Source organism: Rattus norvegicus, chromosome 5, assembly GCF_036323735.1.
Source record: "Rattus norvegicus strain BN/NHsdMcwi chromosome 5, GRCr8, whole genome shotgun sequence".
NCBI lineage: Eukaryota > Metazoa > Chordata > Mammalia > Rodentia > Muridae > Rattus > Rattus norvegicus.
The window spans coordinates 167,870,042-167,897,417 of record NC_086023.1 but is presented as its reverse complement, the minus strand read 5'-3'; the positions used below and the strand labels follow the sequence as shown (position 1 = coordinate 167,897,417).

General features: G+C 54.9%; 1 protein-coding gene across 8 annotated transcripts in view; it reads right to left on the bottom strand.

The window, feature by feature from the left end:
• The window catches only part of Plekhg5 (pleckstrin homology and RhoGEF domain containing G5), a 43,500-nt gene that overhangs the window by 6,812 nt on the left and 9,312 nt on the right, over positions 1 to 27,376 (bottom strand). For 2 of the 8 annotated variants that reach the window (XM_039109738.2, XM_039109735.2), the window contains exons 2-16: positions 21,401 to 21,477; positions 6,586 to 6,715; positions 5,667 to 5,769; positions 5,284 to 5,344; positions 4,883 to 4,974; positions 4,301 to 4,437; positions 3,874 to 4,022; positions 2,477 to 2,683; positions 2,202 to 2,390; positions 1,870 to 1,965; positions 1,204 to 1,254; positions 863 to 1,012; positions 483 to 593; positions 240 to 389; positions 30 to 167 (exon numbers count right to left, since the gene is read on the bottom strand). In XM_039109738.2, coding sequence (XP_038965666.1) covers positions 30 to 167; positions 240 to 389; positions 483 to 593; positions 863 to 1,012; positions 1,204 to 1,254; positions 1,870 to 1,965; positions 2,202 to 2,390; positions 2,477 to 2,683; positions 3,874 to 4,022; positions 4,301 to 4,437; positions 4,883 to 4,974; positions 5,284 to 5,344; positions 5,667 to 5,769; positions 6,586 to 6,715; positions 21,401 to 21,424 — 1,788 coding nt within the window. In that variant the 5' untranslated portion in view covers positions 21,425 to 21,477. Of the gene's footprint in view, positions 1 to 29; positions 168 to 239; positions 390 to 482; positions 594 to 862; positions 1,013 to 1,171; positions 1,255 to 1,869; positions 1,966 to 2,201; positions 2,391 to 2,476; positions 2,684 to 3,873; positions 4,023 to 4,300; positions 4,438 to 4,882; positions 4,975 to 5,283; positions 5,345 to 5,666; positions 5,770 to 6,585; positions 6,716 to 12,000; positions 12,144 to 21,400; positions 21,478 to 21,928; positions 22,092 to 22,175; positions 22,250 to 27,376 lie in introns of those variants that run through there. The other 6 variants (XM_039109734.2, NM_001415856.1, XM_039109739.2 and 3 more) reach the window with 6 other exon arrangements.

The window sequence follows — 27,376 nt, the reverse complement described above, 5'->3', positions numbered from 1 at the left end:
CAGGACACCAGTGGCTCCTTCCGGCTCACCTTATCCACCTCGTCGTTGCTGCCCTCCACCACTTCGTAGGCATCAATGCGGCTCACCACCCCCGCCAAGCGCTGCCGCTCCTGCCGCTGCCGCATGCACGTGTTCACGTGGTGTATGAAGCGTTCTACAGAGCTGATCTGAGGATAGGTGATGGGGTTTAGGATCTGGGAGAGATGGAACCCGGGACATTCTGCTCACACTCAGGTTACCATGGTGATGATGGCTTCCTTGGCGCGGGGCTCATCCGTCTTCCTCAGTACGGACTTGAGCAGCAGTGGGTATTTGGTGAGCCGCTGGTGGGGCTTGGCCAGCATGTCGCTCAGCTTCAGCCGCTGGCACTGTTGGTGTTTCTCCGCCCACTATGGGAAGGGGGTGGAGCTCAGTTCTAACCTCGCCCCCCACAGGACCCGCCCTATCCAGTTGCGCCCAAGGTCCTGCACCCAGGCCCTCACCGTGACGTACGCGCGGAACAGATCATTGTCCCGCAGCAAGCTGCGCATGTACTCCATGCAGCCTTCCTCCTCCATACAGTATCGGATGTACGGCTTGAAGAGTGAGCCGAACTGGCTCAAGGCGAACAACCTGTTACCTCCGGATCCCAGGGGTCCAGGGGCTTCCCATACCACCCCAGCAAGGAATCCTTTCCAGGAGAGGGTTCTAAGCCTCAGAGAGAGCCACCCCCATAGCTAGGTGGCAAGGACTCAAACCCAGGTCATCAACACCTACTACTTCCTCTCTTGGCCACAGAGGTAACCTGGGGTTAAGGTCAGTGGGAACTAGATGGGCAGGCAGGATCCAGCCCTGGGAGTTTTCCCGTATCCTTGCCCATTACCATCTTGAAGCCTTTGAGAAAGTCGCTGGGCTGCAGTAGCGCCCGCGTCCGCCGCGCTTTCTCCAGCACCGGCACCATCACGCTGCTCCACAGGCCTCGGTGCAGCCGGGCGAGCTCAGGGATGTTGCTGAACAAGCGTTCAGCCTCCACCTGGGCAAACATTAGTGTGGGTTGGCTCCACCCCGGCCCACCCACTCCTCAGGGTTAGCCCCGCCCAAGTTCCGTACCTCCCCCGCCACTGCCCCAGACCAGGTACCTAGTACCCGCCCCTCTCCCGCCCCCGGCTAGGCCCCGCCTCTTTCCTAGTACCTCCCCCGCCGCCGCCCCAGGCCAGGTCGCACCTCACACAGGAGCCCCGACTCTTGCAGGTTAAGAAGACAACACAGGAACAGCTGTGGGGGGAGGGGACACTGCAGCAGGGTCGTGTAGGGGTGGTGTCCCGGCCCCGAAGTCTTACCCAGACTCTTAGCTACCCCTTCCCGGAAAGGCCCATAAGCACCCAGAGATGAAGAGGGTGTTTGGACCTCTACACCCGGAAACTACAGCCCTCCATGGCCCAACTGAGCGAGGGGGTCACCCTGACTTGTCCTATCAGAAGGAGAGCTGGGGAGAATGTCTTCCCAGCACACATGGAATGCTCTGGGTCACTTCTGCCCTGATTCAGTCTCTCTTCAGGAAGCCATAGTACTCTTCCCAGCTTACGTCCCCTAAGTGCTATCCATTCTGTCCTGCCCAGGGTGGCCAACCCTGGGAACCTGACGCAGAGCAGGAGTTCAGAAGCAGCCTTTGAACAACTGAGACCTCACCTGGGTTAAACTGGCTTCACCAACAAGCGGGAAGTCCCCTCCCAGGCACTCGAAGGAATCCCCTCTTCGCCCTGACTAACTTGCCTGTTTCCAAACCCAGCCAGGAGAGCCCAGCTTAGCGAGGGCTCATGCACATGCAGTCGGCCTGTACACGCACGTGAGAAGCAACATGGGTCGGGGGGGGGGGGGTCCCACACTCACGTTGGTGATCACACGGAGTTTCCGGATGTAGGAGACTTCTGTGTGCAGGAGCTCCCACACCGCCTCCTGTTGGTGGCACTGCCGACGGGTCAGCTTCTAGAGGCAGGGAGGGAAGGAACCAGGTTAGCCAGCAGCCTCTGGTGTGTGGAAACAGTCAGGGAGGGTGTGCAACCCGGCATGCAACCTCTTCATCTTCTTGATAGGAACACAGAGATCTGGAGGGGAAGGCCACCGTCCCGAGCACGTGGGCTGTTACTGTTAAGACATCTGCTGCTTAACAGATCCTCTACCGCTAAGCCAGCCAAGCGGGGCGTTTTCCTAGTTACACCGACCTCATGGCCATCAATGAGCTCCCTCCAGCTGTCCTCCAGCCTCAGGCCTGAATTATCTTCCTCCTCCTCATCATCTTCCTCTTCCTCCCAGGAGTCATGGTCAAAGCGCAGCCTCCTGGGCATCCGGGGTAGCCCAAAGAGACTGTAGGCGTGTAGCTTGCTCTCCAGCTGCTCCATCTTGTCTACCTCCTGTGAGGAGACCCAGGGCAGGGGCCAGGGTCAGCATCTGGGTTAGCTGGCTGCTCTGCTTAGACCGAACCCACGGGGCTACATACCCGACCAAAGGCCCCGGTGCTGGGGCTGGAGCTGAAGAAACCACTGAAGCGACTGGCCGCCCGGTTCTTCCAGCTCTCGCTGCTGCCGCTGCTGCCAACGCTGCTGCCAACGGGCAGAGAACAGCTGGAAGGTGCGGGGGACTCCTGCCCAGGGATGCTCGTATCCCCCAGGAACTCAGACATGTTCTTACGGCGGCGGCCAGGAGCCTGACCAGGGAGGGAGGAACGGTCAGGTGCAGTTCCCACCGGCCTGACAGCTCCACACCAGGGTTTCAAGAGCCCCAGATCAACCAAGCAGGCAAAAGGGTCTCTGTATCCTTGATCCTTGTCCTAGGCTACCACCTCCCCGGAGACTCAGATGTTGACACAGGTCCAACCTACCTGGACTACTGCCCCAGACCACCTGACTACAGGCAGGAATTGGAAGAATATCTCTCTGTGTGTCTCTCTCACTCACACACACACCACTCTGTGGCACCGACAGTCAGAGCTTCAAAAGGTCCCACTGGGGCTGGAGAGATGGCTCGGTGGTTAAGAGCACTGACTGCTCTTCCAGAGGACCTGAGTTCAAATCCCAGCAACCACATGGTGGCTCACAACCATCTGTCATGAGATCTGATGCCCTCTTCTGGTGTCTGAAGAGAGCAACAGTGTACTTATGTATAATAAATAAATCTCTTTAAAAAAAAAAAATTAAACACCCAAAACCAAAAGAAGAGAAAGAAAGAGGAAAAGAAAAAGAAGACCCAGGTGGCTAGGTGCACACCTGAGTTCAAGGCTAGCCTGATCTACAGAGCAAGTTTCAGGACAGCCAAGGTTGTACAAACAAAACAAACAAGAAACAAAAAACAAAACAACAACAACAAAAAAAATCCTGCCTTCACCATCCCCTTCAGAAAAACAAAAACAAACAAAAAACCCCAAACAAACAAAAAAATAACCCCAAACCCCAGTGGGTGGGGCACACCTTCAGTCTTAGCTCTCAGGAGGCAGAGCCAGGACTTTGAGACCAGGCCTCCTCTCTATAGAGTTCAAAGACAGCAAAGGTTACATGGTATGACCTTGTCACAAAAACAAAACAAAAACAAAAAAAAAAAAGAAAAAGAAAAAAAGGAAGAAGAGACAAGATCCATGAAACATTCCCTTCTGGAAGTGAGACATTCTCACTCCCCCACACAAATGTGCTCATTTCCTGTCCCACAGACAAACATACTCCATGTGCCGATTCCCTGGGCCCTAGACAAATCCTATCACCTTAGAGTTACACATGGAGAAACTGAGGTCCTCACAGACAGCCACAACCCTGCAGAAGCATGGTAGGGTAGGAACCAGGATGGGTCTTCCTTGAGGAGGTTCCCAGCCCCACTCATACCGCACAAGCCCTCCCTCCTGCTCACCAAGATGTCCAGACTGCTTTCTCGACGGCTCTGAGGGTCCACACGTTCCAACACAGGGGTCCCAGCCCCACTGGGCCTCAGGGCTGGCAAACTGAGGGACTTGGAATCCTTCACTCCCTGCTCCACCTTGCCCTCGTCCCCCGGCTTGGCTGGGGTGGCATGTTGGGGGGACAAGAAGTCCTCAGTGCTCACATATGGGAGACATAGGGCCTTCGTCCTCTCTTCCCTGAGGATTCAGTCCAGGCCCAGTAACCCTCCCTGGGAGCCCCACCCTGCCAGCACCAGGACAAATGCCCAGGAGAGACACCTGTATGCTAATGAGCCTGCTCGGGATCATGGCCAATAGGAACCCGAGCCCAGGAAGGGCTCTGTATCCAGGAGGCCCCAACCATCCCACTAAGACACGGGGGCCTGTGGCTCTGCTCACCTTTGACCCGCAGGTAGTGTCCCCCAAACCTGTAGGCCTCAAAGGTGAGGGACAGGGGTGTGTTGGACTGATCCAGGTAGATGTCCACTTTGCCCAGTGCTATGCCCTTCCTCTCAAACACAGGCAGCAACACCTCCCTGCACCCCAGGAAGGAATGTTTTAGGAGGACAATCATACGGCTCCCCAGCCCAACGAGACACTGCTTCAGCTGACACCCCAATTACAAAGAAAAGCAACATACACACACACACACACACACACCTGCCCCCAGAGCTTTACAAGTCCCTCTCAGACACAGCTGTACAGTCAGGGTTAGAGAACACAGGTGAGCCTTGTAAAGGTGTGACATCCACGCAGGCCTGCCTGAAGGAGTGGTGCACAGATGCATGGGAGTGGACACACACGCACATGCACAGACAGACATGCATGCACATGGACAGACGGACAGACAGACAGACAGACAGACAGACAGACACACACACACACACACACACACACACACACACACACACACACTGCAGAGACTGGAAACCCCGACAAAGGAGCCGTATCTTCCCTCCCCACCTCCTCCTCAAGCCCTACCCCAGTGACTTCTTCTTCATGGCCGGCACGATTTCTGTTTCAATGTCCACGTTCAGGTCAAATTTCAAGGTGAAGCACTCCTTGCTTGGGTCCTGAGAGGACACTGGGCTGTTAGCTCCTCCAAACGTCACCATCCAGATGAAAATCTCAACGGGGAGGGAAGGCCAGAGATCTCCCCAGCCATACTCCTAGAGAGGTTCCTGATGTTCTACCTGCCTGAGAAGTTCCTGCCCACCTCCAGACTTGGGCCAGGTTGGCAGCTCTGAGCTGAAGGGTAGGGAGGCAAGGGAGGGCCATGCTCACTCCAGACCCCATCCCCTAGCGTTCAGAGCGGGGAGACTAGCCTCAGGAGAGGAAAAGGCCTGGAAGAGACAGGGCCATCAGCCCTCCTGGTTCCTTACATCCGTGTGCCTCCTCCTTGCTTTCTTCTTAGAGATCTTTAGGCCGGCGCTCTTCCGGTCCCTGTAGGGAAGCAGACGCTGAGGTGCTGGTGAGTCCTCACCAGCGTGGGACGTGAGTCTCGCTAGGCTCCCCACCCCTCATCAATTGGAAGCAGTTGGATACATTTCTACCCCGCTTGCTGCCTATGTGGGACTGTCCGCCCCCTGGTGGCCAAGACCGGAGTCGCACACAACGGTTAACTAGTTCAAGCCAGTTGGGCTTGTTGGCCTAGTCTGGGGCGGTTTCAGGGGTGGGGAGGGTCCTCCTCCAGAGAACCCTGACATACACGTCCCCGATGTATCTTACTTCTAGGATGATGGCTCTGCCCATGGACCACACCTACCCTTTTCCATTGGTATAGCCTTCGTCTTCTTCCTCCAGGTCCCCAGCAGGGCTGGTTCGTGGAGGGCAGGACCGTGTGGAAACATTCCGGGCCAGGACGGAACCTTTGGAGAAAGGGAGCCGGGGTTATGTCCCTGCTCCCTGTATGGTCCATCCGTAGCCCTTAAATATGGCCTCCTGCAGAGGCACAGAGCCTTGGTCTCCCTAGCTCCTCTGTCCCCGGTGGTTCAAGCCCTACAGTTCTGTATCAAACATTATTATCTATGCCCCCACACACACACCCAAAAGGACCACAGGCTCTGTGAGCATACACAGGTGATGCCCCATCCCAAATACAAACCCACCTGTCACCTCAGTGACATGCTACCTTTCTATAGCACGAGGGTAACAAGGCCATGCTTCACGGGCTGTCCCAGACAGGGACCAAGTCACCGCTCTTCCTTTAAGACCTCCCCTCCCCCTCTGCCTAGACCACACCTAAAGTCCCAGGAATCCTGGGGGAGTGGAGAGTCCCTTTGTCTCTCTTGCCAGCTGGGATCCGTGACAGTTGGTCTGGGTGTCTTGTCAGAGTTAGAGATAGCTTCTATTCAACAGGAGGGGATTCTGAATCCCTCCTCCACGTACCCTCCCAAACATGGTGGCTATCACATCTGTTCTCCTAGGCCAATGGAGTTTGCCCAGAGAAGCTCCTGGTGGCCCCAAGGATACGCAGACTTGGGAAGAAAGGGGGTTCTGGGCTGACCCTGGCCAGGGGCGCAGGGACAGCTGTGGGAGGGGAGGAGATGGACCTGAAGCTTTGTATTTCATTCTCCTGCTGTTCTCACGACCCCACTGAGGGTCCAACCACCACCCAAACACTGCTACCGCCCAGACCCAGGGTTCTGGGAGAGTTCCAGGGTGGGGCTGGGTCTCAGACTTGCCTTGCGGAGGCAGGTCAAATCGGACATGCCCGTCATAATGCGTGGTGTTGTGGAACTTGCTGTCACAGATCTCACACAGGTTCAGAGGCCCCCGGTGGTGCAGCTGCTGGCAGTCGGCATGGTGGCATACCTGTGGGTGAAGGGTGGAGACGTGGGGTCAGGATGGGCTCCAGACAGACAGACAGACAGACAGACAGACGGACATAACACTCAGGCTACTACTCTGGACATCCACCATCTTCTCCCACCACGTTCCCTCTGCTTCCCTTAGCCAATTCATTCGAACAACCTTCCCGAGTATCCACTACCTGCTTCCAAGGAATGCAGAGGGAAACGAACCCTGCCCCCAAGACCAGACAATCAGCAGTGGACCAGGGCTACCAGGGGTTTTCTGGCAGAAAGAGCTCCCCAAAAGGGCCTTGGTTTTGTTCTTCAGTTGACATCGGAACACCCTGATAAGCATTCTAGCCTGGTTGCCTGGGCCCTCTGCTCTCAGGTCTAAGGTCTATCCGAGGCTTCAAGTAGGCCCAGCACAGAGCTACAGAAGAGTCTAAAGCAGGTTGTTCACTGACACACATGCGCAGGCATGTGCACGCACTCGTGTGCACGCAGAGATACGCACACACACACACACACACACACACACACACACACACACACACACACCCTCTGCCTGGCGACTTGTACTTGAATTTACCATATTTATCTATATGTATCTGTTCTTCCTGCCTCCTAGAGGGCTGTCAGCTTCTTAGCATCTAACTGCCAAGGGCTTACCGCACAATGGCCTGGCCCCAGTGCAGTTCTACTTCACTTCCTGCTTTTTCCATTTAAAAAAAATAATAATAATTCCAGAAGCCAGCAAGAAGCTCACAGGCTCCCACCTCCACCTCCCGTCCACCACACACCCAGGGCAGCTGGGGCTTCCCGTGACTGGCCCTGCTCCAATCTGCAGCCGGCTCTTCCTCCCAGATCTGCCCACACGCTCTCACCCCTGACTCTCCCATTTCCTGCAGGGTCAAGTTTCCCTCCGTGAGCAGGAGGCATGCAACCTCTCCACCTTCTAACAGCGTCCTGGGCTCCCTCAGCCCTTGGCTTCTGTTCCCCTCTTCCCCTCCCGGGGAAAAGCGCAGCCTCTACACGGCTTCCAGGCAATTCTCCACACTCCCTGGCCCGGCCTTCTGACAGGCTGGGGTTACAGATTCCCCTTTTTGGAGTGGCGGTGCCAGACAGGATCTCACTCTATAGTTCAGGCAGGCCTCAAACTCAGAGCAATCCTCCTGCCTCAGCCTCCCTAGTGCTAGTATCACAGGCATGAGCCACCGGTGCCTAGCTTCCCCCGGTTTTCATCTTTAAATACTTCAGGCCTTCAGAGAGTTGTGAGAATAGCATGCTGACATACTTCAACCTTCCGGATTCGGAGACTAAGCCACACCACATCTGCCTCCTCTCAGGCTTTTTCCTCAGGTCTGCTCTGGCACAGAAATCCCACGCGGCCTGAGTCAACCAGAGCTCAGCAGGCAGGCAGGCAGCCACCAATCCCTCCCTCCTCCTCACCTCCTTAATTTGCCTCAAGCTTGTGATTCTCTGATCTCTAGGCCTAGAGTAGCTAGGATTACAGGCCTGTACCTCCTAGAACTCCCTCTGGCTCCGTAAACCAGGCTGGCCTTGAACTCAAGACCTACCTGCCTCCTCCACCCACCCCACCCACGGGTGCTGGGATTCCTCCACCACTGCCCAGGTTTTTTGTTTGTTTGTTTTAGATTTATAAAGTTTGCTGGGCAGTGGCGGCCCACACGCTTGATTCTAGCACTTCACCGGCACGGGAACCTCTGAGTTTGAGGCCAGCTACAGAGAGGGCTACACAGAGGAACCCTGTTTTGAAACACCCTCCCCAGCAAGATTTTAGAAGTTTATTTTAGGGGTTGGGGACTTAGCTCAGCGGTAGAGCGCTTGCCTAGCGAGCACAAGGCCCTGGGTTCGGTCCCCAGCTCCAAAAAAAAAAAAAGAAAAAGAAAAAAAAAAAGAAGTTTATTTTATGTATGCCCATCTGCTTGCATTTATGCATATCATGTGAGCGTACATCCTGGGGAGGCCAGAGGACATTCTTGGAGACCCAGGGACTGGAGTTATAGAAGCCGGTGCATCACCATGTGGGTGCTGGGAACTGAACCTGGGTCCTCTACAAGAACAGCTAGTGAGTGCTTTTAACTACCGAGCCATCTCTCCAGTCTAGCTTTTTTTTTTTTTAACTCTGTGTGTGTGTAACAGAGAACCACCTCTAGGAATAAATTATCACTTTCTACTGTGAGTTTCAGGAATAGGTCATTAGCCTGTTTCCATAAGCACTTTTACCTGTTACACCAGCTCCCCAGTGTGTGTGTGTGTGTGTGTGTGTGTGTGCGTGTGTGTGTGTCTGTCTGTCTGTCTGTCTGCACAGAGGCCAGAAAAGAGCTTCGGGTTGGCGGTTTCAAGCCATCCAAGGTGGGGGCTGGAAACCAGAGAGCAGTAAATGCTCCCCACCCCGGTGAGCTATCAGCCCTCCAGCCCCTCCCAGTCCCTCCCAGTTAAGGAAGACTCAGCCGCTAAGCCCTGATTTGTCATCTTGTCCAGCCACCTCAAGGGCTTCCACACACAATGATGGCTTGTGCCCGAATCAACCAATCATTCCGGCCACGACTAGGAGTGGGTGTATGGGTTCCCTTTTTCTTTTTGGGGGGAGGGCAGGAAAGGGAGTTTTAAGATGGACTTGTGTAGGCCAAGCTGGCCTCCAACTCACTATGTAGGTGAGGATGACATTAAACTCCCCGCTTCATCTCCTTTTTGTTTTCTTTCACACACAGGATTGGCCTGCCTCCGTGTGTGTGTGTGTGTGTGTGTGTGTGTGTGTGTGTACACGGCTGAGTCAGGACCTGCAGCTTCAGCAATGGCTGCTGTCCCGATGGTTCCTCAGACAGATGACATCGGTAGCCTGCTAACTGGTCTCCCCAGCTCCTCTGGTCAGCTGTCTGTGAGCGGTCAGAGGGAAGTCTGTTCTAAGAGGACTTGTGCTATACCCACTCAGAGCCTCCAACTCATCTCCAGCCTTTCAATCTGCTCCCTTTGCTGAACATTCCATGCTGGACTAATACTTCTTTCTGTTTTGAAAGGTCTAATTATATGAGCACACCGTCGCTGTCCTCAGACACACCAGAAGAGGGCAGCAGATCTCATTACAGATGGTTGTGAGCCACCATGTGGTTGTTGGGAATTACTCAGGACCTCTGGAAGAGCAGTCAGTGCTCTTAACCCCTGAGCCATCTCTCCAGCCCAGGCCTAACTTTTTAATCGACTTCATTCAAAGCCTTGGAATGGGCCTGGACAAATCCAGGCGGCCAGCATCCGTGGCGTGCGCCTTTGCCCACTGAGCCATATTGCCAGCTCAGTGTTTGTATGTTTTATTAACTAGGCAAGGAGAGAGAGAGTGGCTTGAGAGAGCGTGAAAAGAGATGATCAAGAAGACAGACAAGAGGAAGATGGTTTAGACTGTGACTGAGGAGGAGGCGGGCAGGCAGGGAGGAAGAGGCAGCAGAAAGTCCGATCTGCACCGAGTGGTCCTCCTCCTCCTCCTCTGCCAGGGGCTACACTGAGGTCATCTCCCTTCATCCTCACTTTCCATTAGAGGGATGTGAAGCTCAGAAAAGTAAACTGTCAAAGGTTACACGCCCAGCCAGGGCCTGAAGCCTGTGTAACTCGATGCCAGACCTGATCTACTCACATCCACACTGCTACCAGGTATCAGACAATGGAGAGGTGCGTGGAGGAATGCGGGCCCGGTCAGTCTTGGGGGAGGGGTGGGTTCCAGGAAGAAACCAATCTTAGTTTGATTGCTCTTGTGACAGAAAAGGTTCTGGATTTACGAACAGCAGTCAGCAGGTGGCCAACCTGCCCCTGGGGAGATGACAGGAACTGGGTCCCGGAGGACGTCAAGACCCAGATTCCTGACAGCGGGTGGTCAAGACGTGGAAATATTTCCAGTTACTGCTGATAAAGACAGGAAAATACGTACCTACGTACAGCCACGAATCTCAGGGCATATAGACAATGACCCGCCTCTGCCCATTCTGGGGGCCTCCTCTGACTAGGATCTGGGGAGAAGCCCCGGCTCCCCTTCAATGGCTTTTCCAGGCACTTCCTAGTCCACCCGCCCAGCCAGGGCTCCCAGCTTCAGCCCCCTGCTGACTAACACAGCTTCAGGCTGTCAATGCCAGGTGTGGCAACATTCCAGCCAAGCCAAGGTTCTGCTCTCAGTATGACACAGCAGAGACCAAGCCAGATTGTAGGCTCCAGAGAAGGGCTCCTAATTAAGGGCGGGCCACAATTTTCTTTTTAATTTAGTCAACACCTTTAAACAGCACCTTGAGCGCCTTTAATCCCAGCACTCCAGAGGCAGAGGCAGGGGGATCTCTGTGGGTTCAAAGGCAGCCTGGTCTACACAGTGAGTTCCAGGACAACCAGGGCTACATAGTGGGGGTTAGGGTGTCATTTCCCTCTGGCCGACTCGATACTGGACTAGCCTGCTCAAGGGATTCCCTTCCCAGTCCTCGGCCCTCCTACCCTGACAGGAGCTCTGGCTCCATCCTGCCTCTGACCTTTAGGCTTCAGGGGACCACAAGGTCAGTCCTGGGAACTGAACCAGAGTTCCCATATGAAGTAAGGAGGACGTTTTGGAATCCCCAGAATTCACAAGCTGAAAATTGAGGATGGGGTTGGGCAGGGAAAGCCCTCTTGGATGTCTTCCCCTGCCTCAGATCCCTATAGACAACCACCAGGGTCTCCCCAGCACTGAAGCAGGCTCATTCACATAGCTAGACTCCAGTCCAGGCCTCTCTTCTTAGACTTGTGAGCCCCTCCCTCCACTCCCTTACTGCCCACCAAACCTACCTCTGTAGGCAATTGTACTACCCTACTGTGGGAGAAGCCCAACACGTCAAAGGGGACGTCCCTCACAAATACAGAGGACACATGGGCACAGCCATCTCCCTCGTCCCACTCACGGGCCAGGGAACAGAGAACTGGAAAACAGGCCCTCCCCTCACACAGGGCTGAGAGAAAAAGGCAGGAGAAGCTGAGGCTGAGTGGTTGAGCCGGGTGTGGACAGAGGAAGGAAAGGGGGAGGGGTGGTTTGGGCCCCACAGGTGTGTCCGGAGTCAAGGGACACAAAAGGGAAAAGGGTTGAGGGGCATCTCTGCCACACAGCCTCTTAGCCTGAAGGTGGGGACCCCCCCTCAAGCTTCACCCCCACTCCCAGCAGCTGTGTGCTGCAGTCTAGGCAGGAGTTCAGCCATCCCGCGGCCCTGTAGAGGGTAATGGGGAGGATCAAGTTAAGTTATGCTCACCACTCGCTAGGCTTTGGCCCCAACCACGGCCCCCTACCTGGCTCTCGCTGCTGCGGGCATGACCCCCGACCCAGAGGGACTGGGAATCTAGGGAAGGCAGCTCTGAGCTGGGCCTGGCTGCCGCTCGGCGCCCGGAGACGCCCGGTCCTGTCCCCATGGTGCCGGAGGAAGCGACGGTCTGCGCCGCGCTAGGGACAAAGCTCCGAGCCCCGCTTCCTGCCATTGTGCAGTCGCGCCTGGGGGGCTGGGCTGGTGACACCCCGCGGAACCCCAGCCACTCCCAGCTTGGGCTACTCAGGCCAGAGTACAGACTGGAAGCCCGGTTTTAGGGCCTCAACCCCGTGCTTCTCCACCCCAGGGGCCCCAGACGCCACACAAGAGGAGTGCAGCTGGTTTACGGACTAACGTCCTTGGGATCCTAGGACGCTGCTTGCTAGGCACCCAGGGTCAACTCTCTTCGCTAGGTCTCCAGCATCCTGTTGTTGAGGCCCATGTCGGGCTCCATGCAAAGCCCTACAAACACCCCCTTCCCCATACCCCTTGGGATCTGCTCCAGTGGCAAAGGCAGGGACTCCAATGGAACACGTGACCTTGGAGAGACTCGGGAGGTGGGGGGAGGGTTAGTGGGAAAAGGTGGAGGACCTGGGCTGTCCCCTGGGAGTTGGGCCAGTGAAACCCCTAGGGCAGGCCTTTGCAGGTCACCTGGTATTACTAGGCTGGGTCTCTGCCGCCAGAGGGCGCTCAGCACCACCGGACAAGCCGCCCTGTCCGGATTGGGTGGGGCTGTCTCCAGTGTGGTTATCAAAGGGCTTCTACACTCACCCCCAGGAAGTGAGGCAGCCACTTTATCCCCTTCCATCTCCTACAGTTAATGTCGACACACAAAGGCAAGTGCACACTCATGGTGGTTAAAACCCAGACAGGTTTGTGACAGTCTCGCGACCTTAAACTTCTGGTCGGCCTGCATCTCCACGGCGCTGTGATTACCACAGTGATGGCTACTCTTGGTGGTCAACTTGACTTCATGCGGAGCAGGCTACAATCCAGAAATTGCACACCTCTGAGAGGTTTTTTTTTTTTTTTTTTTCTTATTTTGGCTTGGTTTGAAGTGGGTGAGTCCACTTTTAGTTCAGAATTTTGAGGTAGGAAGACACTGGTCTTTAATTCGAATCTTTAGGGAGAAAGACACACCTTTAACCCAGGTCACACCTTCTGCTGGAAGCCTATATAAAGACATGGAAGAAAAAAGCTTTTGCTCTTTGCCTGCTGGCCCTCACCTTGCTAGCACATCCATTCCTTCACTGTGATGGGAGCCTACTTCTGTGGGACTCCAGCGTTACTGAAGACCATCTGAGACCAGCCTTATGGACTGAACAATTTCTGGATGCTTGGACTTTCTGCTCTAGGCAGTCACTGTTGGATTAGTGGGACGACAGTCCGCAAACCATTCCAATAAGTCCCCTGTGTGTGTGTATGTATGTATGTATGTATGTGTATATATAGTGCATAATACACATATACACATATGTATATATGAGCATACATACACATATATGTATATGTATATGTGCATATACACATATATGTGTATATACACCTGTATATATGCACACATGTACATGTATATACACATACACACATATGCATATACGTATATACACACATATACACACACACACACACACACACACACACACACACACACACACATATATAAAGGGATTCACTGTAGAAACTGAACAGCTGTAGAGAAAGCTAATAAACCACTGTTGCTTTGCATGGTTCTTGGGCCTGAGTGCCGGACAAGCCCTCTTCCAATGGAACTAGAGCTAAGCCCTGCTTTGTTTTTTGGAGATAGGAACCCACTCCTATAGCCAAGGCTGGCCTTGAATTTTAGGCAATTCTCCTACCTCAGCCTGCTAGGTGTTGGGATTACATGAGTGAACACGCCTGGCCTAAACACTGCCTTCTGACTCAGGTTGTGGAATGGCCTCCATGGAAATCCCGCAGGACCAAGTAGGGGGCATATATACTGTCACTGGCACACCTAGCCCCGAGATGACACCTATACCTGACGTCATGGGGAAAGGGAGGAAGCAGGGACTTCTGAGAGGGCTCTTGGAGCAGTAATTAAGCTTAGATTTCAAGGGCTACCTTCACCCTAGAGGCTAGGTCACTCACCACTGACAATATAAGTAACTCCCTTGAAAACTAAAATTTTTTATCTTATTAAAAAGAAAATATCCACCACAGCCAGGTTCTGTCTTCATCTCCTGGCCAGTCTCATGTGGCTGTTTGTCCTCTGGCCTTCTGGCTGATGTCCCTATGGCTCCCGAAGCACAGACCCCTCACCCCCCATGCTCTATCCAGAACTGCATGTGCTCAACCTTCAAATGGTTGGCTCCGGGCCCCAATCCTACCTCCCCAAAAGACTCTTGAAATAACCCCTCAGCCTCGTTCTCCGAGTCCCTGGTGTTGAATTAATTCCTTTTCGAGGTTTCTAATCATGTGACTTCCTTGCTCTTGGTCACTCCTCCCTGCCAGAGGCCGGTGGCCTTGGTGTCTGTCTGGCTCACTCTGTGTTCTCAGCCTTCAGGATGGTCCTGGCCCTCAGCTACACGCAGGAGCAATGAAGGAACAGAAGAAGGGAAGGGAAGGGGTTTCAGCCATGGGAGACTCGGGACGGAGAAGTTCTCCAGGAGGGTACCTCGCCTGTGGCCAAGCGGCCAAGCACCAACACAGCCTCCCCCTCTTCCTGGAACCTGGGTGTGACTGACCAGGCAGGTGAGTGTCCACTCAGATTCATGTGGTCCTGCTGCAGTCCTCTGCCTCTGTCCGGGTGCCACATTAGGAAGATAGCCACTGCTCTCCACTGAGTCTTCCCAACTTCCCAACCCAGGAATTTGAACAACAGATTCCACTCTCACCAGAGAGGCAGGAGAGGAGACAATGATTGCCCCCAACCTAACGGGAAGAAGCTAAGGCCTGAAGAGGCTGCAGGTTGCCCCAAGGTCGTCAGTGCACAGTGGGTGAATGCACGCTTGTGGCTAGAACCTCTGCCCGTCCATCGCTCAGGCATGGCATAGGGCTGGGACACTGGCACAGGCTAAGTGGTGGACGACGGGGTCCTGAGTTCAAAGACGGCTTGGAGAGAATCCTGCCAGGATGGGGTAACCAAGCCCCAGCAGGCAAAGATCACTGGGGCCAGGACATGCACCTAAAAAGGACTTCTGAGAGATTGGGCTCTGGTCATGCAATGGGGTTGCCAATTCTAACAGGGGTGGAGGCTGCTGCTCAGGGGACCAAGGCCCTGCAGCCCCAGGCCAGGATGTAGGGTAAAGGAAGTGGCAGAATGGAGGTGAGGAGAGGAACCCTAGCTCCTGCCACAGAGGGAGGGGAAAGGCCTCCCACCGCACAGAGGAGCTAAGCAGACCTGAGGTCCTAGCCTCTCATTTCTGGGGAGGGGGCCTAGCCTAGCTCCAGGGCGAGTCGGGACTGCCTTGTTGAAAACTGATACCCAGGAACTAGATGCTGCAGCTGATGATAATGGAACCCCAAGGCACCCCCAGTCAAGCTCTTCCCGTCCTAGTCCTTTTTTCCCCAACTCCAGAAGGTTAGAGGGTTGTGTGGACATCCACAGTCCACACAGGGCCGACCTGGCCTGAGAGTAATTCTGGGTCCAGCAGGAGCTACAAATCTGGGGCAAGATCCAGAGCCAGCTCAGTGCCCGGCCCACGGCTGACGGACAGCCCTAAGATAGCAGCCCGGAGAGATAGCAGCCGGGGCTTCTTGTCTGAAAGGCACACTTGCCCGCCCTAGGCTTCTCTAGCAGGGCTGGGCTCCCCTGAGAGATGGCCCAGGGCTCTACCCGCCACCTCAGATATCCAAGGGTGGAGCCTGCATGCGTGGGCAGGCCAGCCAGGGTGGGGTGGCTCTGCCAGGCGGCTCTCAGAGCTGCAGGCGGCTCACGGGCCTCCTCCTTTCCCTTGGCCTGGGCCTCACCCTTTTGTCCTGTGGGTCTCTGGACCTGACCTAGGACAGACAGCATGGGACCAGAAGCCTGTCTACAGGCCCCTTCCCCTTGAGGGTCCCTGCCAGGAAGCAGAGCTAAGCAGGAGGAAGGGGCTGCAGTCTGTGAATCTTGCCCTGCAAAAGGCGGCTCCTAAAGTACCTGTTTCCCTGGAGGCACTGAGAAGGCTCATGGGGAGGAAGCTGAGGAGCTCTTGTGCCCCACCTCCCTCTGTTCTTTCCCAAAGACAGCAATCTCCTCACCTGTGTGAAGGAATCACTGGGCATTCCTAGAACGAGTTATTTGAGGGCAGCTTCTGTATCCTCGTGGGCACTGGACCTTGATGTGGGGCCCAGGCATAGCAAGAACAAGGCCACTGAGTAAAGTCACCCAAGGAAGGTCCCCAAGGCATTTATTTGTAGGGCCTAGGAACCCTTTGGCCCCCATCTCCCTGTCTCCCACCTAGACTGGCCAGGGCTTCTCCCGAGGCCCTCTCTCCCCAGGCAGCCTGAGGCACAGCTTCATGTGCCCTCTGCTGGCCCCCAGGGACTTTTTGGGATTTCCAGATAGGGCAGGGTTAGAACAGCATCCTCCCAAGTACCCCACAGGCTTAGGCCCCTCCCCTGAGCCCCCACCCTCACCAGTCAACGGCCCCCAACACCACAACCACAGACGCCTAATGGCCACCGAGTAGTGTTTAAGCACATGCCATCGCTAAATAAATGGAGGCAGCATCATCAGGACCCTCAGTAAGGAGCTGTAGGCCTTATTATATGTAAGGCTCCTTAACTCAGAATTCCGACCTTTCTTTCACTCAGGGACCCCACCCCAGTCAGTCGTCCGTCCAGCGAGCCTCATCTAAGGACACGTGTCTCCTCTGTACAGCCCAGACTGAGTTAACATGTCAGATCTCAGAGGTGCACAGTCTCAGGTGCCACCACCCATTGGGCTGTAGCATAATGGGTCACTCAGGAAGTCCTGCCCGTGAGCCGGATGGTGGCAGGAGACCAAGCGGTGGCTTTGGGGTACTGACGAGCTAGGATCTTGACATTAGGGAGTGAACAGTAAGCTTCACTGTATACGAAGGGCTGGCACTGGACCAACGCATGTTCAAAGTCACTGGTGAAATCACCTGGGCTGGAAGATAGGTCCTCGGGAAAGGAGGTGACAGGAAACTGTCCTGGCTGGAGGAGCAGCCAGGAAACAAGCTAAGGGAAGCCTGCAGCCTGAGCCCCAAACCAGGCTGACTGCTCTTCTCAAACCACCCGCCTTTCTCTGGGTCTCTTAGAAAAGAAAGATATATTTGTTTTTATTTGGTGTCTATGAGCATCCTACCTGCACGTATGCATGCGCACCACAGGCGTCCCGGAAGGTCAGAAAAGGGCGTCAGCTCCCTTAGAACTGGAGTTACAGACAGTTGTGTGAGCCCAAGTGGGCACTGGGAACGGCTAACGGAACCCAGGTCCTCTGCAAGAGCAGCCAAGTGCTCTTAACCGCTGAGGCGTCTCTCCAGTCGCCTTCCCCGCTTTTTAAAAGGGGTCTCCTTCCATAACCCTGGCTGGCCTGGAACTCTCTATGTAGACTAGGGTGGCTTTGAACTCAAGAGTTCTCCCTTTTATCCTGAATGCTAGGAATAAAAGCATGTGCCACCAAGCCCAGTCTTTTCCTGCCCCCCCCCCCGTCCTTCCTTCCTCCATGTGTATGAATGTTTTATCTGCATGTGTATCTATGCACCATGTGTACACCCAGTGCTAGAGGTCAGGTGGGGGTGTCAGACCCCTGGAACTGGCGTTTCAGGTGGTTTTAAGGCTCCCTGTAAGTAATGAAACTGAGTGCCAATCCTGTGCAAGAGCAGCTGGCCTTGTAAGCCTTTAAGCCATCCCTCCAGCTGCCCTTTCCTCTCTGCCTCTCCTGGTTTTGCTATGTATCCATCCTAGGGCAACCTCGAACTCCCAGTAATCCTCCTGCCTCAGCCTCTTGAGGACTACAATTAAAGGCATGTACTACCATGCCTGCCACTTTCGGTAGCTTGTAACTCTCCTCTCCCTGTAGCCCACAACTGCACTCAGGACTGTGGGGTGCAGGGCCACAGCAGGTCAAACAATCCTACCCTTCTTCCCTTACCCCAGAATGGTACAGCTGGGGTCCCAACTCCCAGCATTGGCTCTGTGGAGCTGAGCCCTACCAGGTAGCTCCTCGCCTCTGATCTTGGGGTAAAGTACCCCAAGTTTTCAACTGTTCCCCCAAATTACTTAGCACAGTGATGCACCCTCACTGGTCCTCTGGTCCCTCCCTCCTTCCGCAGTAAGCAGGGCCCCGCCTGTTTATAGCTGAGTAGCCTCTAATAGGACCAGGCACTGCCAAAGACCCTCAAAACCTCGCCATTCCCAAGAGTTCTCTGGTTTCCTGTCTCTTAGTCCCAAAGCATCACCCCAGAGGTAGGCCAGTTCTGTCACTGTGCTCAGGGCATCCTACCCATCCTGGCTCAGGGACAAGAGGGGGTGCGGGTTGCAGAGTCTACCGGCCTCCATCCTGAAACGCCAGACTTCTCCTGTATTTCCTCCACAGCTCTGGGGTTACCCTATCTAATCCCCACCCACCCAACCCCTCCTGAGCGTCCCTTCTCCGTTAAGATTCCCAAGGATGAGGGGCTCCTGACTGAAGGGTGGAGGGATAGCGCTGGTGTCGAAAGCTTCTCAATATGGAGTCAGAACGTGCCTCCCTAGCCGGGCCCTTGAGAGCCGAAGGGAGAGAGAGCATTGCCTCCCTGTCTTCCTAGGGGCAGCTTGGGAATGGGGGTGGGGGGAGGCATGAGATCAGGAAGTCCCACCTTGGCAGGTCTTCTGCTGGGTATCAGTCATTCCACTGGACGGACACAACCAACCAGGCTGGGCCGCCGGCACCAGACACATAGTGGGCCTGCACGGTATTCTTGGCAAACTGCTAGGATTGGTTCCTTGGTTTGAGGATTTCCAAATCCTTCTGTATGGAGGCCTGTGGTCCAGTATCAGCCCAACACCATGTCCCCTCATGACCCAAGGAACTCAGCAGACCTTGACCAGAACGCTGACGTAAGGATACCCAGCAAAGGGCTGTAGTCAGCCACTGTCCTAGGGCTATTTTGTAAGAGGGCTGAGACACTCCCCTCCCTTCCCTCCCAGTGAGCTATACCCATTGCATTTGTTGGGCAGACTGCGGTGGAGCCCTGTGAAATCTCTCAGGGAGGAGCCACACGGAGTCCATCCAAAGCCCAGGAGACAGGCTTGATTACACACACGTTCTACAAACGAACTCCAGGGTCACCGCTAGTGCTTCTGAACACAGTACCACAGGGGACAGTGCTGAGCATTCTACACGGAGGGCTTCTTTAAAAACCTCAGGGTAGGGCTGGAGAGATGGCTCAGCGGTTAAGAGCGCTGGCTGCTCCTCCAGAGGTCCTGAGTTCAATTCCCAGCAACCACATGGTGGCTCACAACCATCTGTAACGGGATCCGATGCCCTCTTCTGGTGTGTCTGAAGACAGCTACAGTGTATGCATATTAAAAAAACCCTCAGGGCAACTGAGAGAGGTGCAGTGGCTGCTCAGGGCCACACAACTGCAAAGAAGTGGGCACGACCCTGGAACTCAACAGTGTGAGCCACGGGTCTCCAAGGCGTCTGGTCCTGACAGAGAATTAGGTAGAGTGCTCCTGATGAAGCTCATCCTTCCGGTTCAACCTTCCCCGGCTGACTCCTCCCATCTCACAGCCCACACCCCTTCCCTGCTCACTCTGTTCTCCGGCCTTCAGAAAGTCCATCACGACAACCACGACAACCCCGACACTCGTGGAGTCCAGAGACAGACCACGGGGTGAGGCAGATCTCACAAGTCCTAGCCCCCCAGGGAGCCCTCACAGAATCAGGTGCAGCCCTGTGGGCAGATGGCCTTGGCTTGCTAACAGTTCTAGATTAAGGACATGCCTTCTACTCAGAGAGTCTCGCCCTGTGGGGGTTTCTTTGTCCAGGGCACCTCACATATCACCACAGTGAGAAGCGAAAGCATCAGGACCGACCTCTGTCACTCCTTCTCACCAAACTGTTACTTGTTCCTCTTCTCCCATGACTACAGTGGAGCTGAGCTGAGTCCCATGCAGACCAGAGGGCCAGCAGCTCATCAGGGACCAGCCCTCTCCTCATGCCACAAGACCTGTCCACAGCAGCTTGGGGCCCTGTCCCAGCCCCCGGGGAGGCCCTGGGAGGGATGGGACAATGTCTCATTCCTCTGTCACCCCTTTAGGTCAGACAGATGCTTCAGTTTCCCAGCAGATGTGTTGAGGGAGCTGGGGCCAGCCTGCTTGCCAATCTGGGGGAGAGGCAGCCAGCCAACACCAGAGCCCAACGCCAGGCACCACCGGAGCCAGCAGATTGTATCTGACATCACAGCCGCCCCCTTGCCTGGTGACCACGGCAACTGGAGGCCGCCCCCTCCTCTTCCCACCCCCAGAACAGTCCTCATGTTCCTTCTGACCATGGGCCTCCTGTGCCGGATGAATGGTGGGGAGGCGGCATTTTAAATCTCCCGCAGCTGGCAGGGCCAAGGTGCGTGGAAGTCAGGAACATGGGATCCTGGCTTTGCAGATCTGAATCCTAGGTTCGGATCCCCTGTCCACCACTTGCCAGTCAAGAGCCACTAGGTCAAACCATCTCTCCAGAGCCTCACCTGTGAGTGGCAAGGAGCTTGGGACCCCTCCCAGAAGGGAGGAGCAAGCTGATACCTCCTTGGAGATGACCATTGTCACACAAATGTGAGCTGGGAGGCTCTTAGGAACCGTGGGGCCTTGTCCAAGTCACAGGACCTCTCTGAACTTTGGTATCTTTCTCTGCAAGGCAGGGTGACAACACCTCCCCCGCTGCCACGGCCGTGGGTAAGGCACAGAAAGCGTGTGGCACAGAGCCCAGCCCGTCACAGGCAGAAGTGCCCAAGTGATATTTTTTGCTGTTACAGCTTCCCCTGACTCCATTCTCTTTGATTTATCCCGACTCCTCAGACTCTAAGACCAACTGCCCCTTCCCTCTTCCCCTTCGTCAACTCCATAGACACAGCTTCACTCAAGCCCCACAGTATCCCAGAACTATGCCCAGGACTAGTGGCCAGGTACCAAACCAAACCGTGGGACCCTTCCCTCCTTAACCCTCTGCTTCCTCACCTGTGAGGCTGGGCTGTGGCTCCCACCCACATCCTCAGGCAGTGGCAAGGACCCCCATGGGGCTGTTCCTTGTTTTGAAATGTCTCCCGCTCCACTACCCCTGACCCATGAACACCCTCTCCTCCTAAACCAGTCCTCCTGAATCCAGAGGACATTACTTCGTCCAGGTAAGGGCTCCACAGCATCCTGGGTAATGAGAACTTACCCATGCCCCCATGCCCCAAGCTATCCAGCCCCCCTACCTTGGCAGCCCGGCCTTTGTCCATGCAGGCTGGGTTCTGGCAGCGCAGTCCCTTCTCCTCTGCAGGGCTCTGGTCTTCTGTGGAGAAGCAGAGGGCATCAGTTTGGGGATGGGGGTAGCACCCACACTCCCCTGGGCCCTTGTGTCCTCCAGGCCAGGGGACCCGTGGGGCGGACTCCTCACTCCTGCCTTCAAAGGAAGTCAGTGTCCTTTTCTCTTTTAAACGCCAACTTATCTGAAGGGGGATCTGTTTGCAGAGCCCTTTTCTGTGCAGTTCCCCAGGGAAATTGTCCAGATTCCAGGGGGGAGTCTTTGGAAATCGGCTACTCCCTCCGTCCCACTAGCAGGAGGGTGACTTGGTAACCTCCCGGGGCCCCAGACTTTCTAAGCAATCCGGGCCAGGAGGAGGGGGACTCCGAGGGTCCAAGATGCCCTTTCTAACCCTGTTCTCTCTCCAACTCGGACCCTCTGGTGCCAGACATTCCCTTCCCTGGGCCTGGGGCGACCTCTGTCCCCTTCTATCTCTGACCGTGAGTTTGGCCCCCTCCAAGCTGATGCCCTTTCTTTCAGGAGGCTTGAGCGCCGCAGCGAGGGGGCAGGGGCGAGGACCCGGCAGCTGCAGCTAGTCCTGGGTGCAGAGGCCGGCATCCACCCGGCTCCAGCAAGGCCCTCCCCGGGGCAGGCCCGGCCCCCACTGCGCGCGACGCCCTCCGAGCCCCCGGGACTGCCAGTCAGCCTGCGAGGGGGGAGCAGACCGTCCGCGGGACCGCACTCACCCATGGCGCCGAGCCGTGGGGGAACCGAGCGCGGGAGCCGAGGACCGAGCGCGGGAGCGGGGGAACCGAGCGCCGGGGCGCCTGGCGCGCGAGGCGGGGCGGGGCAGGTGGGCGGGGGGCGGAGCGCAGGGCGGCCGCGGGGGGCGGGGAGCAGGCGGCCCCCGACGGCGCCTCCCCGAGAGACGGGGCGTGTCCCAGGTGGGTCCCACCCAGCTGGGTTCCCCGCCCCCCGCCCCCCCAGGCCCTTCTGGTGATGGCCACGCGCGCCGGTGCACCCCGGTTCCAGGCGGTCTCCTGCACGGTAGCCACGCCGCCGCGGCTGCCGCCCCGGCCGGAAGTGCCTCCAAAGAGCAGGCGCCTCCCGCACCCAGACACGCGGGTCGGCGGCACCCGCACCCCTCCGCTCCGTGCCGCGCCCCCACTCGTTCGGAATGGCTGCCACCCGCGGATCCAGGGTTGAGGACGCGGCAGAGGTGGGAGGACCAGGGGCGGGTGGCCTCATTGAACGGCTGCTGCTGTAGTTGTTAGTGTTCCCAGCTCGGCGCACGCACCAAACTTAACTTTCGCAAAATTACCAGCCCCGCACCCAGAGACCCTCTAGCCCAGCCCACGAGGTTCCACTGAGTTTCCTCAGGAGAACCACTGTCCTGGCTAAAAGGCTTTGAGGAATTTCCCCTAATTGTTTATTGAAATAGGATTATCAATAGAGAGACAGCTTTTTTTTCTTCTTTTTAAAAAGTATATCCGTGTTCTGCCTGTTTATATTCTGTGTGTGTAGGTGTCAGATCCCTTAGAACTGGAGTTACGGTTACAAGCTGCCACACGGGTACTGGGAATTGAACCCAGGTCCTTTGGAAGAATAGCCTGTGCACTTAGCCGCGGAACCATCTTTCCAGCCCCAGGGGAGCCATTTTATCATTGCTGATTTGTTTTTTGTTGTTTTTGAGTCAGGATCTCACTGTGTAGCCCTGGCTAACCTTGAACTCACAGAGATCCACCCATCTCCACCTTGAGAGTGCTGCGATTTAAAGGCATGCAACCCCCACAACCCCCCATGGACAGCGATTTTCAACCCTCTTGCAAGAGGTCATAAAGATGGCTGAGGATAAGGGCTTTTGCTGAATCCAAACCCAAGCTGCAAGGGGAAGTCTGTCTTCTTTTTTTTTTTTTTTTAGATTTATTTATTATGTATAAGTACACTGTAGCTGTCTTCAGACACACCAGAGGAGGGCATCAGACCCCGTTACAGATGGTTGTGAGCCACCATGTGATTGCTGGGATTTGAACCCAGAACCTCTGGAAGAGCAGTCAGTGCTCTTAATCACTGGGCCATCTCTCCAGACTGTCTTCTAACATGCATGTTTTGACATATCTGCATGTACATGCTACACACACACACACACACTAAAATTAATAATTGGGGCTGGAGAGATGGTTCAATGGTAAAACGCACTGTCTATTCTTAGGACCCTAGTTCAGTTCCTCGCACTCACATGGTGGATCACAACCATCTATAACTCCAGTTCCAGGGGATGTGGTGGTCTCTTAGGGCGCCAGGCATACATGTGGTGTTCAAATATACAGGCAAACACACACAAAATAAAAATTGAAAGAAAAAAGAACCAAACCAAACAAACAAAGTAAAATTCTCAGCAAGGTGAGCCAGACTCCACCAAGGAACTTGAGGCTCCTGAGTCAGCCTACAGACCCTGTTTGTCCACTGGTGCCTGCTGGCCCTGGGATGCCAAGACCTAGGTAGGGATGAACCAGCTTGGTCAGGGGAGAATCCTTCAAAGTCAGAGAGTAGGTTCTCCGACCCCTTCTCTGGAGGCCTCTCATCTGAAGTAGGATGTTTGACATGGACACTGTCTAGGAGACCCCAGTCTTTGTAAATGAGTGGAAGGGTCTTGAGTTTCACCCTGGATCTGCTCAGCTGATATGAGTCAAGCCCTGGGCTGGATGTAAAAGACCTAGAAATGACCCTGATAAGTCTTAGGGAGCTCACAGTAGGTCTGCAGGGGGTACTTTTGGGGAGCAACAAAACCTCAGCCAGTATAGTAAGGAGAGGGCTCCAGGGAAAAGGGCTGTGGTACAGCGTTTCTGAATTGAGAGCACAGACAGCGTGCAGAGGCTTCCTGGAGAAGAAAATGGTTGCGGCATCCCCCTAGCCTACTCTATTGGGCAGCTGGTCTCTGGGGAGACACTGAGACCATTCCTGCGCTTGGGGCTTCCTGTGGTCCAGCCACATTCACCACACTCACCACAGCAGTGACCTTCTCAGAATCCCTGCCTCTTCCCTTGTGCCATGGGCCAGCTGCCTGTCCTGGCACAAAAGTGGGAGCCGACCCTTAGAAGACCCTGACCAGGCTACCTGGGCCACCAGTCCTGCTGGCCCCAGCAGCCTTGCCTTCCAGGAGGTGGGTGAGTCAAGAGTGAATGGGTATCCAGACTCTCGTTCACAACTAAGCAGCCCTGGGGACTTTCCCATTGACCCCACCCAAGGAGTTTGCTCTTGCTCCCAGAAGATTCCAGGCCTCAGTGTTCTCAAGATACCAGTTAGGTGCTAGAGTACTTATTATTCTCTCTCACACATACCGCCCCCCCCCCGTCTCTCTCTGTCTCTCTCTGTGTCTGTCTGTCTCTGTGTCTCTGCCTCTCTCTCTGTCTGTCTCTGTCTCTGTCTCTCTGTCTCTCTCTCTGTCTGTCTCTGTCTCTCTGTCTCTCTGTCTCTCTGTCTCTCTCTCTCTCTCTCTCTCTCTCTCTCTCTCTCTCTCTCTCTCTCTTTCGTGTTTCACATAGCCCAGTCTTGAACTCAGGGAATGGCTGAGATCACAGGTATGCGCCCCCACCTCCTGTCCCGCTGCCTCTTTACTCGGCAGACTCCAGGTTATTTCTCTGTCGCCGGAGACCAATTACACCTGTTCCAGGCCACAGCCACCGTGAGCCCAGGTGGCCTGAGGTGGCCACAGCCTGAGGATATACATCTAGATGTGTCATCTCTGGAGTGCTTCCTCCAATGCTTCTGAGTGCAATGATCTAGCTTCTGGCCTTTGACCCCCGGGCTCATGTTCAAAGCATGAAGCCCTGTGGGAGAAGGATCTAGGCATGTCTCCGGGCCCAGAGCAGTCCCTGGACTGAGGGAGCAAGCAAAGGGACAGACAATCTCCTCGACCCTGCCCCAGAGTAAGCATGACCCTCCTTTCCAGGCAATCTGTTGCCCTTGCAACCCAGACAGAAAGAGTGGGCTTGGTTGGGGGGCATGATTGTCTCCCTAGGTCTGAAATGGCCTAGCTGGTCTCCTGCTCCCTTGGGTAGCCAGCCTCCGGCTGATCAGGTTCCCTCACCTGGGAAAAAAACCCACTTGCCGGTCAGCACCTCACCCCCTGTTAGTCACAGGACACCCAGCTTTGGCTTCTCCCCCTTGGCACGATCTCTACCAGAACTAGGCAGAAGCCAGGCGGCAGACGTGTTTTGTTTGGCTGAGCACAGTGTTTCAAAAGAATCTCAGTTGGTTGCCAACTTTGAAAAGTCAGTAGATTTTACATAAAAATCCAGATTGTTGGCTCCTCTTGACAAACCAGAGGAGCCTGGCAGCTCTAGACCCATGTTCCAGAATGTTCCAGTTCTCAAGTTGTGTCTATCTGAGACCGGCTCAAACTGGTGCTACACCCTATGGCTCACACCAGCCCCTCCCTGGGCTATTCAAGCCCTTTCCAGGGTTCCCTTCCTTTATGCCTGTTCTAGCCCTGGCCACCAACGTCTTCCTCCTCTTCTTGCCTCAGGGATGCTGCTCTCTGCCCTGTTCCAACCCATCTAGATTCCAGGTGGGTCTTCCTGCTTGACTCTCCCTGTCCTGGGCTGCACCTTTGAAGTAACCTATTATTTTCTCCGCATCCTCTCCAGATGGCTTCCAGAACAGCCCTCACATGCTGAGCACCTGCAGGGGATTCTGTCTGCTGTTGAAGGTTTCCTCTCACTAGTCAAAACCTATGTGGCGTCTGCTGGTCCCTGATGGGAAGCCACCAGCCCCTTCAGAGAAGGAACCGTCAAGGGGAGGAAGGTCAGTACACGTATGTATGTTTGTATGTATATATGCATGTATGTAAATGTTTGTGTATGTTTATGCACATATATGTAGATACCTATGAAGGCCAGAAGAGGGTGTGACCCTCCCAGCTTGGTGCTGGGAGCTGAACACAAATGCACTGACACACCTCTCCAGTCCCTCCACACCTATCTTGGGGACCTAGTGTCGGAGCAAGGTAAGATATCTCGGTAATGTTTTCTTTGTTTTTTTTTTTTTTTGGTTCTTTTTTTCGGAGCTGGGGACTGAACCCAGGGCCTTGTGCTTCCTAGGCAAGCGCTCTACCACTGAGCTAAATCCCCAACCCCTGTTTGTTTGTTTGTTTTTTAATACAGGGTCTCTCAATTATCTTGCCCCAGCTATCCCGAAATTCCACTCTGCCTGGCTAAACAGTGTTTATGTTATGTATGTACACTGTAGCTGTCTTCAGACACCAGAAGAGGGCATCAGATCCCATTACAGATGGTTGTGAGCCACCATGTGGTTGCTGGGAACTGAACTCAGGACCTCTGGAAGAGCAGACAGTGCTCTTAACCTCTGAGCCACCTCTCCAGCCCCAAGTCAGTGTTATTTTTTTTTTTTTGGTTCTTTTTTTTTCGGAGCTGGGGACCGAACCCAGGGCCTTGCGCTTCCTAGGCAAGCGCTCTACCACTGAGCTAAATCCCCAACCCCCGAGTCAGTGTTATTAACCACTGAGCCATCTCTCCAGCCCCAACAGTGTCTTTCTTTTCTTTTTTTTTTTTTCCGGAGCTGAGGACAGAACTCAGGGCCTTGTGCTTGCTAGGCAAGCACTCTACCACTGAGCTAAATCTTCAATCCCAACAGTGTCTTTCTTTTTAAAAAAAAAAAAGTTAGGACCTGGGGAGATGGTTTAGGTATAAGGACCTGAGTTCGAATCCCCAGCATCTATATAAAAATCCAGTCTGTATCTGTAACTCCTATACTGGGGAGGTGGAGGCCACTGGACCCCTCCTTGTAGCTCGCTGGCCAGACAGTCTAGCACAACCAGCGAGTTCCAAGTTCAGTGAGAGACCCTGTCCCAAAACGTAATATGGACCAGGTGTGGTGGCAAAGACCTTTAATGCCAGCACTCAGAAGACAGAGGCACGAGGACTCT